This window comes from Pan paniscus, chromosome 11 (assembly GCF_029289425.2).
Source record: "Pan paniscus chromosome 11, NHGRI_mPanPan1-v2.0_pri, whole genome shotgun sequence".
NCBI lineage: Eukaryota > Metazoa > Chordata > Mammalia > Primates > Hominidae > Pan > Pan paniscus.
The window spans coordinates 29,236,254-29,248,733 of record NC_073260.2 but is presented as its reverse complement, the minus strand read 5'-3'; the positions used below and the strand labels follow the sequence as shown (position 1 = coordinate 29,248,733).

The 12,480-nt window shown below is 41.1% G+C and overlaps 1 protein-coding gene across 6 annotated transcripts in view; it reads left to right on the top strand.

The window, feature by feature from the left end:
* Nucleotides 1-11,145, top strand: part of PALM2AKAP2 (PALM2 and AKAP2 fusion) — a 528,965-nt gene extending 517,820 nt beyond the window's left edge. For 3 of the 6 annotated variants that reach the window (XM_063594277.1, XM_034967951.4, XM_034967950.4), the window contains 2 exons: nucleotides 4,622-4,660; nucleotides 10,902-11,145. In XM_063594277.1, coding sequence (XP_063450347.1) covers nucleotides 4,622-4,660; nucleotides 10,902-11,000 — 138 coding nt within the window. In that variant the 3' untranslated portion in view covers nucleotides 11,001-11,145. The remainder of the gene's footprint in view (nucleotides 1-4,621; nucleotides 4,661-10,901) is intronic. The other 3 variants (XM_003810888.6, XM_063594278.1, XM_057298680.2) reach the window with 1 other exon arrangement.
* The last annotated feature ends 1,335 nt before the right edge of the window (nucleotides 11,146-12,480 follow it).

The window sequence follows — 12,480 nt, the reverse complement described above, 5'->3', positions numbered from 1 at the left end:
ATGTAATCATGGCTCATTGCAGCCTCGACCTCCTGGGTTCAGGCAATCCTCCCGCCTCAGCCTCCTGAATAGCTGGGACCACACGCGTATGCCACCATACCTGGCTTATTTTTTAACTTTTTTGTAGAAAGGAGGTCTCATTATGTGCTCAGACTGTTCTTCAACTCCTGAGCTCAAGGGATACTCCCACCTCAGCCTCCTAAAGTGCTGGGATTACAGACATGAGCCACTGCACCCAGCCAGCCTTTCACTCTTGAAAGTGTCCTAGTTTGGGTGATAAACCATCTGGTCACCTTAAACTTGAATGCTATGAAGTTCACAGTAAGAATTCCCTGCTGTTTTATTGCCTTTTATATCCTAGCTGGCTAAGTTAAAGGATTTCTGGAGTTGAAGCCCAGATGCTGAAAGTTGCTTTCAAAATATATGGTGGTAAAGAAAGGAAGAAAGCAAATGGATATCTGGCAGCCTGGCTTCTCACTTGGCATCTCCCAGGCTTTCCCTTTTGTTTACACCTGAACTGCGTGGAGCACTGGCTCAGCTGCTGTATTAGGCTATTCTACTGGGCTCTTCACTGTAGTAGACAGTGGGATGATGCCCGGCCCTGGGTAGCTGCTGCAGACATTTCCACTGCTGAACCTCACTGTAGGGGAGCCAGCAGCTCCTTTCGTGAGCCTGTAGGATTTTTCCCTGGCTACTCAGTCACTTTCACCAGCCCTTCTTTGAAGCCCCACTTCAAAGGATAAAGTTTGCCTTAAGAATTTTCTGAAAGTTAAATCATTTTGAAACTTGGTGCTCTAGGTGTCTGGTTTCTTTTCTCGCAGTGACTCTGCTCTATACATCAGCAGTTTTGGTAGAATTTAGCCAAGTGGGTGCCCCACACTCTGATGTGGATGGGGAAGAACAAGTAGAACCACTTAACATGTGACCCACGCGAGTGTTTGCTGAGCACACTCTACTTGTCACTTGTGTATGTCTTTTGTGTTGGAGTGCAGATGATAGGGAAAAATACTCCATACAGAAGGGTAGAGGCAGTTCTCAGTCATTTCGTAAAGGCAGAGGGCTGGAAGCTCTTTTGTGCACACGCTGACACTCTGGCAGCCACCTAACAAATGCCAACCAGGTTGAGTTTTTCCTCTGCATGAATGAAGCTGCTTGGAATCAGCGTTTTAATATGCTGATTGCCCTTCACTTACGAATCAAAGAGGCAGCCTCCTGTCTCTATATTTTCCAGTAAATAAACATTTTGAAAAAGAAAGAGACCTAACTAATTAAGCTGTTAATATCCCTGGATCTTGGATTCAAAGCCAAATGTTTTGCACTGTTATTGCTATTACAACAGAACCAAGTTTGCTGTTGTTGAAAATTCTCAGGATCAGGACAAAATCTACCAATCCACTATATGCTCATTTAAGAGACCCAAATCTAAAACAACAAATTCAGATTGCTTCTAAAGCAAAGATATGATCATCAGTCAGGCTTCAAATGAGAGCCTTCTCCTAGCCCTTCCAATTCAGGGGACCTTTTCTCCTGTATCTGTGTCAATCACTGGTGAATGTGTTGAAGTTTACCTGTAGGGATGAACAAAGATTCATTTTTTTCCTAACCAATCTGTGGCCCCTTTTCCATTTTTTCTTTTTCTTTAATACCAGAAGGATAGTAATAGAGAGCAGATGGATTGCTGGGGGGTTGAGTTGTGTAACTGGCTTACCTATCCGTAGAAGCATGAAGTTAATTCTCTTAAAGGTAAAGTAATTCTGGTCTCTAGCCTCCATTTACAGACACTATTCTCACAGAGAAACATGGCTTCTTAGACTCTCCACCCTCTAAGCACCTCAGTGGCTCACACCTACACACCCAACATCTCCCCATGTTATGCAGCATCACCCCTGGCACCTCCATTTGCCAATATTTTTTCCAGTAAGCCACTTGGCAGCATTTTGGCATGCCGTTTTGGAGATGATAAACCACACCTGAGAATCAATGCCTGTCGCGTGATTAGAACACAACCATGTGTTTGCCCATCGAAAGTAACAGTTATTTGTGAATTGAGCAAAAATAATTCTTATTTTTTATTCTTTTTAAGGAGAAGGCAGAGTTAAAAACAAGACAGGTGCTGATCATTGGAATGTGTATAAAGTGTGATATGTTAGACACAATGATATCGAGGAGAGTGAAAGACAGAAGGAGAAAGATAGAATGTAGCTACGGCTGAAGTTTTGCTGAGTGAGAAAAACTGATCTTTGCTATCAAAACAAGTTCAGTGTCCCCCGAGCCCCCGTCAGAGTTGTGGTGGCCTCTGGGGTCCTGTCCACAGGGACTCAGCTCAGGGCCCTGCTCTCTCCAGTTTTCCACTTTATAAAAAGTCATATGCAGAGAGGCCCCTGGCTTATGGGAGTCAGGGAGTGGTGTTATCCAAAGGTTATCCCCAACCAGCCATATTTGTTACTAGCTCAGAACTTGAGCAAAGTACTCCCTTTAGTTGCCACAGTCTTCACCCACCTGGGCTGATTTCTTTGTCCTGTATATTGGAGTCACCAATGAGTATCTCCAGCCTCATTTATTAATGGACCTCTTGGCTAATTCTGAGGGCAGGAGGATTACCATCCCCACCCCTACCCACTTACCCAAGGCTGTTTACCAACCTATGCAAGGCCTTTGTGTGAATTAGGAAAAAAAACCACCCTTGTTCCTCTATGAAGATGCAGCCCTGCACCAGCCACACATTTGGGGGGTAGAGTAGGGGACTAGGCTTTAGTACCATTCATCCCTTTAGTCTGATGCTTTTGTGCAGTGCACACAACACACACCCAGATGCAGCAATCCTATTCATATTGTGGGTTTCTCTTATCTGGAAATGTTCTCTTATGTGGAAATGTCCACTTATCTGGGTCTCATACCATTTCTGCTCAGTCATGCAATTCATAATGGACTAGTGAATCCTAGTTTCCTAAAGGGCTTCTTGATGCCTTGCAAAGCGAATGCCTCCAAGGTGGGGTTGCCCACTCATGGACCTGGAAGACATTTGGATCAGTGGGCACAAATGATGGGCTATTTGGATGTTTTTCCTTCAGGCATGAAGAACCCCTCTAGGAAGCTCTGATTCATTAGTCCATCCTGAGTGACATGACTGTATTTAGGCAAACAGTATTTTTCCAGCCAATTGTTTCCCTAACCTGACCTGAGCCTCAGAAAGTGAAGATGATGGGTCATTGAGTCAATGATGCTCATGAACATCTCGAGGGTTTGCTTTGCCTTTCTCAGTTGAAGGGATGCTGACCAGAGTCCAAATCACAGCCTCCTGGATGTTCAGCCCCATCTTTACTTTTAGCACAGGATCTGCTCTCAGTGGGATTTTCCAGTGTGCTCTCTCTCTCTTTATCATCCCATGACTTCATTACTGAGAGGTCATCCAACCACTCTGTCTCATCTTAGAACAAGAGAAGACCTCGTCGGTTTTCCTGGGCTACGTCAAATCTGAGAGTTCCTGGCACACATTACCCTTCCAGACCAGGACATGCATTGAGAGTTGTGGCCATACTCTCGCTCAGTGTGTGAAGGAAGCCTATCTGCCTCCTGTTTCCCCAGATGCTACAGGAAGCTCAGTGATGCCTTGTGCTTCCCTAACTCTCTCTTACGTTCTCACTCATACCCTAGTGAAGATGCAAAGGAGAGAGAAGAGCTCCTGACTTGTCAGCTCCCAGCCATTAGCCCAATCATGACAGAACTATAATTCCTAAGTGCTACATATAAGAAGCAGTAAGCAATCACAGATGTGTGATCCCACCTAACTAGTCTATGGCTATCAATGCCTCAAACCAATAAATGCTTTAAATGCCCCAAGCAGTGTAAATGTACGCTCATTACCATAATTCTGGAGCGGGATGTCCCAAATTGGTCCTGCTATCTCATTTTCCATAGTCAGGCCATTTTTTTCTGTACTATGAGTAAGACTTTTAGTCCCCTATAGGAACTAAAGGATCATTTCAGTTCCTAAGTACTCATACTAATAATCCTATATAATCACCAGAAATTGCTATCAAAGGATGATCCCACTCTCAGGAACTTACCCAGGCCCCCAGGGTTCTGACGAGGGAGGCTGTGTGGTCTCCCTAGGCAAGACTACCCTTAGGCCGGTTTCAGAGAATCTGCCTCCACAAACCAACTGCTATGATTAGGATCTTCTTTTAATGGAACAACAGGTTACAAGACGGCTTTGGGGTTCAGAGAAGCCTACGGGAAGAGAAAAGGCTATTTGGCTACAGACTCCAGCAAATCCAAAATGGCCCCCAACGACCTTGCTGGTGGGCAGCTGATTGTGTACAGAGGGGAAGGAATCTTGTTAATTCAAAGTACAGAAACTGAAAGCAACGTTTTGAATTAACAAAGTACGGCTTATCTGATATTTTTATTAGTGGACAATAGGGTATCTAGTTGCTGCAAAGAATAGACTTATAAATAAACTAATATCAGATGGAGAAAGTTTTGGCATGGGTGTAGAATGGCCTCCTGGTATTACTTCCCCTCCCATCCTCTTCTGGTGTGGTGCCTGTTCCCGGCTAGGGGGTGTTCTGTAAGTGTGTCACTGCCATGTACTAACCCTGGTCTTTTCCCTCTCTGCCAGTACACTTCTAAGTTACTGTCTTGCAAGGTGACTTCCGAGGTACTTTTCAATTTGTTTGTCTTGGTCTTACTGAATGCATGATCCAGGTGCATGCTGTTGTGGTTTGCCATTTCCTGATGAGTTAAACGAAAATGGCAAGAAAAATGACTTGTCTCCATATGTATTGTTTTGTGCCTTTTCTGATTTATGGGACTGCCTCGAAATGTTGGAGTCCATGCAACAGTGATATACAATGGTGTGGTTTGCTGTGCTGTGCTGTGGGGGCGAGTGGGAGGGTACTGGGGAAGACCTTGCCTGCTCACGGATCTTGAAGACGTTTGGACCAGAGGACACAAGTGATGGGCTATTTTGGTTTTTAAAGTTTCTTTAGGCATTAATAGCAAGTATACTTGGCCTGGTTGGAAAACAGTGCAGCTCATGCAGATTGAGCTATTGATTTTCACCCATTCTTTGTTTACCTTAACATAAAGCTAGAAAGCACCATTCTATAGATTTAAGATGAACCATCCTAATCTACAGATTTATCAAATGTAAACCATCCTAGACCTCCCTCCCTCCAATCTTTAAACGTGTATTTTTATTTTAGAAACTCTAAGCCTTGATTTCTCCAAAAGCCTCCTTGTTTAAGAGACAAGGTCTTACTCTGTTGCCCAGGGTGGAGTACAGTGGTGCAATCATAGCTCACTGTAGCCTTAACCTCCTGGGCTCAAGCGATACTCCTATCTCAGCCTCCCAAAGAGCTGGAACTACTGGTGTGTGCCACTATGCCCAGCTAATTTATTTTTTAATTTTTTTTTGTAGGGACGGGGGTCTCGCTATGTTGCCCAGGCTGGTCTCAAACTCCTGGCCTCAAGTGATCCTCCTGCCTCAGCCTCCCAAAGCATTGAGGTTACAGGTGTGAGCCACTGTTCTTGGTCCCCAAAAGTCTTCTTTCCTTTTACACAGATTTCACAAATATATGTGCTATAAATATGTGTGCTATGAGAAGGCATAATATTTTTCTCTTTTACTTTTTTTCTATTTTGTCCATTTTTTCTTTTTGCTGAGAAAGCACAATATTTTTCATATTTTTATTTCTGTATTTTATTTTGATTTTAAAAGAATTATTTCAAATATACAGAATTGTAGAGAGAATCATTCGTTCATTCATTTAACAATTTTCAAGGCTCTACTATGTGTCAGGCATTGTTCTAGGTTCCAAGAATACAGCAGTCAACAAAACAAGTTCCTGATATCATGGAACTGGCATTCAGAATAATATAAGATAATAAAATAACAAAACCCACCTACCCAGCTTTGTCCATTCTTATCACTTCATGATATTTAATATTTTTAAAAGAAATTAGTATTGCAAATACAATTTAAGCCCTCTCGTACTTCTCCCAGTTCCCTCCTCCCTTACAATCTCGCAGAGGTAACTATTTTTGAGCTTGTTGTTCATCATTTCCATGCATGGTTTTATACTTATACTACAAATGTGTATATACATAAACAACATCTTATTTTTGCATGTTTGAAGACATTCTATAAGTGGTAAATCATGTTGCAGTATCTTCTGCTCCTGACTTTGTTCTGTCTGCATTGTTTTGAGATGTGTCCTTGTTGATCACTGTGGCTCTGGTTCATTCTTTATAACTGCTGTATGGTATTCCATTGAATGAATATATCACTATTTGTTCAATCTCCTATTATGGAAATGTAGACTATTTCCAGTTTTTCTTACCGTTAGAAATAATGCTTTTATGAATGTTATTATACATGTCTCTTTATGTACCTATGGAAGAACCTGTCTCTATATTTAGGAGTAGAAGCACTGGCTACTAGCCTGATACATCCTAACATTTACTAGATATTGTAAATTATTTTTCAAGTTGGTTGCATTAACCTGTAGCATAATAAGTTTTTTGGTCTCTCTATTTAGCCAAAGAATTATATTTAAATATAGAGCTGACCTGCTGATTATCAGTAATTTTCTTTCATAAGATATCAAATGAATACTGAGAATATCATTCTGTACCTTCTTTAACGTCTAATTGTGGTTCTCATCTGGAGGATGGCAGTTTGAGAATTAGGACTAAGCCCGTCTCCCCTTTGAGTCCATTTAAAACAATGAAAATCTGGTCAAATATATCCAAGGAAGATAGAGTTGGGCCCACTCTGTCTTCAATTTAAAAGCAGGTTGGAAGATGAAATATAAATATTAATATGAATAGGGTGATATTATTTAACATATCTGTCTTTTGTTTCATATGTCCAAATTAAAATTTTCTATATTGATTGCTTTCAAAGTTAAGCAATTCACTTGAATTCCCTAAGCATTAGAGAGAAAAATTAATATTAAAGGGTTGTTGAGAGATAATTGTTTTTTATTCCCTACCAGACCTGAATGTGAATTTGTGAAAACAATAAAACTTTGTTTATTTATTTAGTTTACTTTTTTTTTTTTTTTTTTGAGACACCGTCTCACTCTGTCACCCAGGCTGAAGTACAGTGGTGCGATCTCAGCTCACTGCAGCCTCTGCCTCCCATGCTCAGGCGAGTCTCATGCCTCAACCTCCTAAGTAGCTGGGACTACAGGTGGCAGCCACCATGCCCAGCTAATTTTTGTATTTTTAGTAGAGACAGGTTTTCACTATGTTGGCCAGGCTGGTCTCGAACACCTAGTCTCAAGCAATCTGCCTGCCTTGGCCTCCCAAACTGCTGGGATTACAGGCTTGAGCCACTGCACCCAGCCACAATAAAACTTTAAATCAGATCGTTTTTTGTTTTCCCTTTTCCATTTCCATGGGGAGTGTTGATTGCTCTTCTCTGGTGTGTCTCCTTCTGGACTCCTTACGGCCATTGGGCAGCCAGATAGTCTGGTGGCCTCAAGCATCAACTCTGCACCCAGAGTGCAGAGTTCAAATCTTGGTTTTGCCTTCTGCTAACTGGGTAATTCTGGGCAAGTTACTTAACCTCCCTGTGCTTCAGGTTCTTCATATAAAAAATGGGAGTAATAACAGCATAAATGTCATAGACTAGTAGTGAGGATTCAAACAGTAACATCGTACTTAGGACGTGAGTATGACATTATTAGAGCCCCAGAGACATATGCCTTTTTGCCCAGAAAATAAAGGAATGAACTTTAGAAAGTGAAGTTAATATGCAATAATAAACAAGTAATAAAAGCTCTAAATTTGCTAGAGATACACACACACACACACACACACACACACACACGTCTGAATTAATTACAGAACAGATACTCATTCAAATACCTTGATTTTTGAATCTTCTGAAGACCAGTTGTGGTGCAGCTTTACTCCCAGACACCCCTGGGTCATAAGCCTTATGAACCCAAAGACAGCTTTATATCAAGATTGCCAGGTATTTCAGTAAGGATGTTTATTTTCTTGTCTGTGCCATTACTAGAGGCTTTAGATTTCACTAGAAATTTATTGTATGGCCATGGTAAGTGATTGTATGACCATGGTAAATGGGCATACATACTAGGGGAATGAATTAAGAAAAGAGAGCTCATTGTTGGTATAAGTGAATTACTGGGGCTCTTGACAAGTAGATGTCCAAACCCAAGCTATACTAAACGTTTCCATAATTATGAATATTATTTTTCTGCCCATTATACTTTTCGTCACTAAACTCCATGAGGGAAGGGACTGTTCTATCCTCAACACGAAGCACTGTGCCTTATACTTGGTAGGAAACTAATAAATATGTGTAAATTGGATTGACAGATGGCTTGTAACAAGAGTTCCTAAAGAGCAGAGCAAACTCAATTTGCTCAAGTTGTTTGAGAATTAAAATAGGGTTTAAATAACAAGACAAAGAACATTCCAAGAGGATGGGGACCATAGTTTTTAGAACTTTAGATTTATTTTTAGCTTTGATGTAAACCTTTCTGTTTGTATCTGCAATCTGAAAGGCAAAGAGATGATCCTTTTATACAATGTAGAGTTCTTTATAAAATGCCCTATTTGCATGCCACTTCATAATTTATAAATCCCTTTCACATGATGATAGAAATAATTATTCCATCATAGTTTGAGAGCTTACTATGTGCTGGGAACTATACTTTACATACATTGCCTCATTGATTTATCCGTCCAACTTTATGCTGTAGTTTTTATGATCCCCATTTTACATGGGGATACTGAAGCACAGGGGTAAGTGGCTTTTCCAAGGTCATGAGGATTTGAAGTAGACCTGCCTGGACTTCTGAGTCCACAGTGCCTTCTGAGAAAGCCTGTGAAGTGGGGTAGCTGTGTTCTCCATGTTATAGATAAGAAATGTGAGATAAAAGATGAACAACAAAGGACAAAACTGGAAATAGAGCCCAGGACTTCCACGTGCAGTCCAGTGCTGTTTTTCAGTTCCATGCTACCACACATTAGACTATTAGAAAATTTCTCTATTTAACTATACAGATTTGGAAGCATGCTTTCCTCCTACTAATTTGTTATTCGTAGATATCTGTGGATATTGAGTGAGTGACCGTGATATGCTTACATACAAAACACATTATGCAAAACACACATGGCTTGTGTGCTTAACAATGCATCATTCATTCAGCAAACGTGACTGAGGAGGAAAAGGGGAGGCTTCACAGAGGAAGATATGTTGAAGCTCTGGGTGGTCCATTCCTTTGACAAAGGTGCAGAGAAGCAGGTTGAGATGGACCCCCGATCTCCCATCTACCCACAATCTGCTTATGTCTGGGCTCCCACCTCTGCCTGTAACTGCATCTCCTTGCTTCTCTGGAGTTGCCAACTGTATTAGTCCATTTTCATACTGCTATGAAGAAATAACCAAGACTGGGTAATTTATAAAGAAAAAGAGGTTTAATGGACTCACAGTTCCACATGGCTGGGGAGGCCTCAAAATCATGGCAGAAGGTGAAGGAAGATCAAAGGCACGTCTTACATGGCAGCAGGCAAGACAGTGTGTGCAGGGGAACTGCCCTTTATAAAACCATCAGGTCTGGTGAGACTTATTCACTATCATGAGAACAGCTTGGGAAAACTTGCTCCCACATTGAATTGCCTCCTATGAGTCCCTCCTGCTACACAAGGGGATTATGGGAGCTACAATTCAAGATGAGATTTAGGTGGAGACACAGCCAGTCCATATCACCAACATCACTGTCCCTTGCCTAACTGATTATATTTAGAATGAGCAATTGCAGTTTGGATAATCAACCAATGTTGGCTCTACTGGACTTTTCTTCAAAATCAGAAACTGTACATCCTAAGCAAATGCCAGAACAATTGGCAAGAATGCCTGGACTTGTTTTCTGCATGGTCATGAAATAGAACCATTTTTCATATGTTGGCAACCTAAATGCCATTAATCTGGAATCTCTTCTTGATCAAACTGAAACTGGACCAGATAGGCTGAAGTCTCCTCTCGGGATTCCACAGACTGCCCTAGTGAATGGGAGGAAGGGAGGCTCTCCCTCAGTGGTGGTGAGCCTACTTGTCCTTAATGTTGTCACCTTTCATTTCATTGATTAGCATGTGGGGTCTGAAGTTGCATCAGAATGCTGAGATTGCTTCTATTGATCCAAGAACTTTTTTTTTTCATGTAATGGCTTTTTTAGTTTAATTTTGCCAAAGTAGGTTTTTATACTATAAATATCATCATGGCTTATATAGGTTTGCAAAGCTTGATGGACTGAATCCACACTGGTCCCATTGTTTGGAATTATTTTCTGGTTTGCTTGTTTATGAAGAGACTAAGACCATCTATAGTGTGCTATCTAATATGGTAATCACTAGTCACATGGAGCTATTCAAATTAAAATTAATTAAAATGAAATAAAATTAAATATTTAGCTTCTCAGCCACACTAGCCCTATTTCAAGTGCTCAATAGCCACATATGGCTAGTGGCTACCATACTGGATAGCAGAGATACATTTTCATCATTGCATAAAGTTCAATTGGACAGCACTGATCTGCTGCGTGTAGGGATCTGCTTTATCTGAAAACTTGATGCAGAATCACGGCTAGTTCAAAGAAACTTGCAGAACATTTCATGAAAATTAAATTTCTCTATGGTGAAAACTAGGGGTCAAGTAGCAGATGAATACTGGCTGTGAGATGAATGCATAACCAGAACCTCCCATTCCCCTTTTTCCAGCGTCTCTCCTGTCTCCCAGCAGTGCTTTATCACTTTCTCCTCTCAAGTTGATAAAGAGAAAGGAAGAAAGAAACAGAGAAGTTGGTTTATGTTCATAATTAACATCCATGAACTCTGCATAATTTTTTCCCCTCTCTTTACAGGTCCTCGAGGCCACACGGGTTAATCGAAGAAAGAGTGCACTGGCTTTGCGCTGGGAAGCAGGGATCTATGCCAACCAGGAGGAAGAAGACAACGAATAAACTTCCTTCAACCCAGGAAGCGTCTTTGGTGCTTGGGAGACCAAGAAACCAAGAAATTAACAACTGAAAGCATTTTAATGGACTATTTATTAAAGTGCAAACAAACTCAGCAATCCTTATGTAGACCAGAAGCTGCAATATACAATGATGAAAATGAAACGAAAAGGAAGTCCCCCCATCAGACTCTGGACACCCAGGAGTCAAAAGAGAAAGGACTTTTTTGGTGACTCAATCCCAGTGTCTGGTTTGGGGCCAATCTACAATGGATCCAAAAGGACAAAACATGTTACAAGCAAATCAACATAGTTGCTGCAGGCGGAACTGAGACCAGCCTCTCTGGGTGATGAAGGACAATGGTGGTAGGGCCACTTAGAGAGCAGTAGGGCCCAGGCTGGTGCAGCCTACATGGCACAGGATATTTCCCTGCACCAGTTTCCCACCTGTCACTCGCAGCATCAGAGGGTGTTGCATTAACTCCATTTTCTCCAGCAGCCATAAAATGAATGGCGTTTCTCTCCATATTTGCCCAGAAGAGGCAGTTATGATTCCACTTCTCTTACATTTAATTATTTTTAATTGAGAACAACTCATGATCGCAATTCATAAAATCCATATTTTAAGACAATATTTCTTCATGTCACAAACACAATCTATTCTACATGAGGAGGCTGAGAAAGGGGAAGAGAAAACCAAACCAAATGGATGATGTTAGCTTTAGGATCGTGTCTGCTTATAATATTCACTGATCTGCAGTTTATGAGAACACATTTTCACAGTTATGTTTCTTCATAGGAAAACTATATTTAGTGGGCAACAACTATTTTTATGATGGGATGGGGGAATATATACACGTATAGAATCTGTACACATTGAACAACTTGGTTCAAGATGGTGGGGGCATTTTTAGAGCGGCAATAATTGAAAAAAAAGGCGAACTCTGCCTTGGAGAGGTAGATGATAAGAAATAAAAAGGTGTTTATAACTATTTTGTATTATAAAGTGGGCCTTAGAGTTAGGAAGAAGAATGATGGATTCTTTTTGGATCAATCAGAAAGGAAACACGAAAGAAAAGTCATGAAGGTAGAGAGAGAAAAAGGGAGGGAGGGAGAAAGAATGGGAACAAAATAAGGAGGTAAGAGATACTATTTTTGCTGAGCAACCAGTGTTTTTCAGGATGATACAAAGAAAAACATAGAATAGAAATTTAAGTGCAGGCTTGGGATCAGCTACAAATCCTAAAGATGGGGTGTGTGTGGATGTGTGTGTGTGTGTGTGTGTGTACACCATTGTGTGTTTGTGTAAAATGTATATGTTCATGAGTAAGGGTGTGTGTGTGTGTGTGTGTGTGTGTATTAAAATTCCAGAGTGACCGTGGCACTTGGGTATACAGGTAATTCCTCCAGAGCTGTTTGCTGGCTTCAGGAGTGGAGTGAGAATTTCTTTTTTATGAAAAGGGATATAAAGGCACCGAGCTGATGCA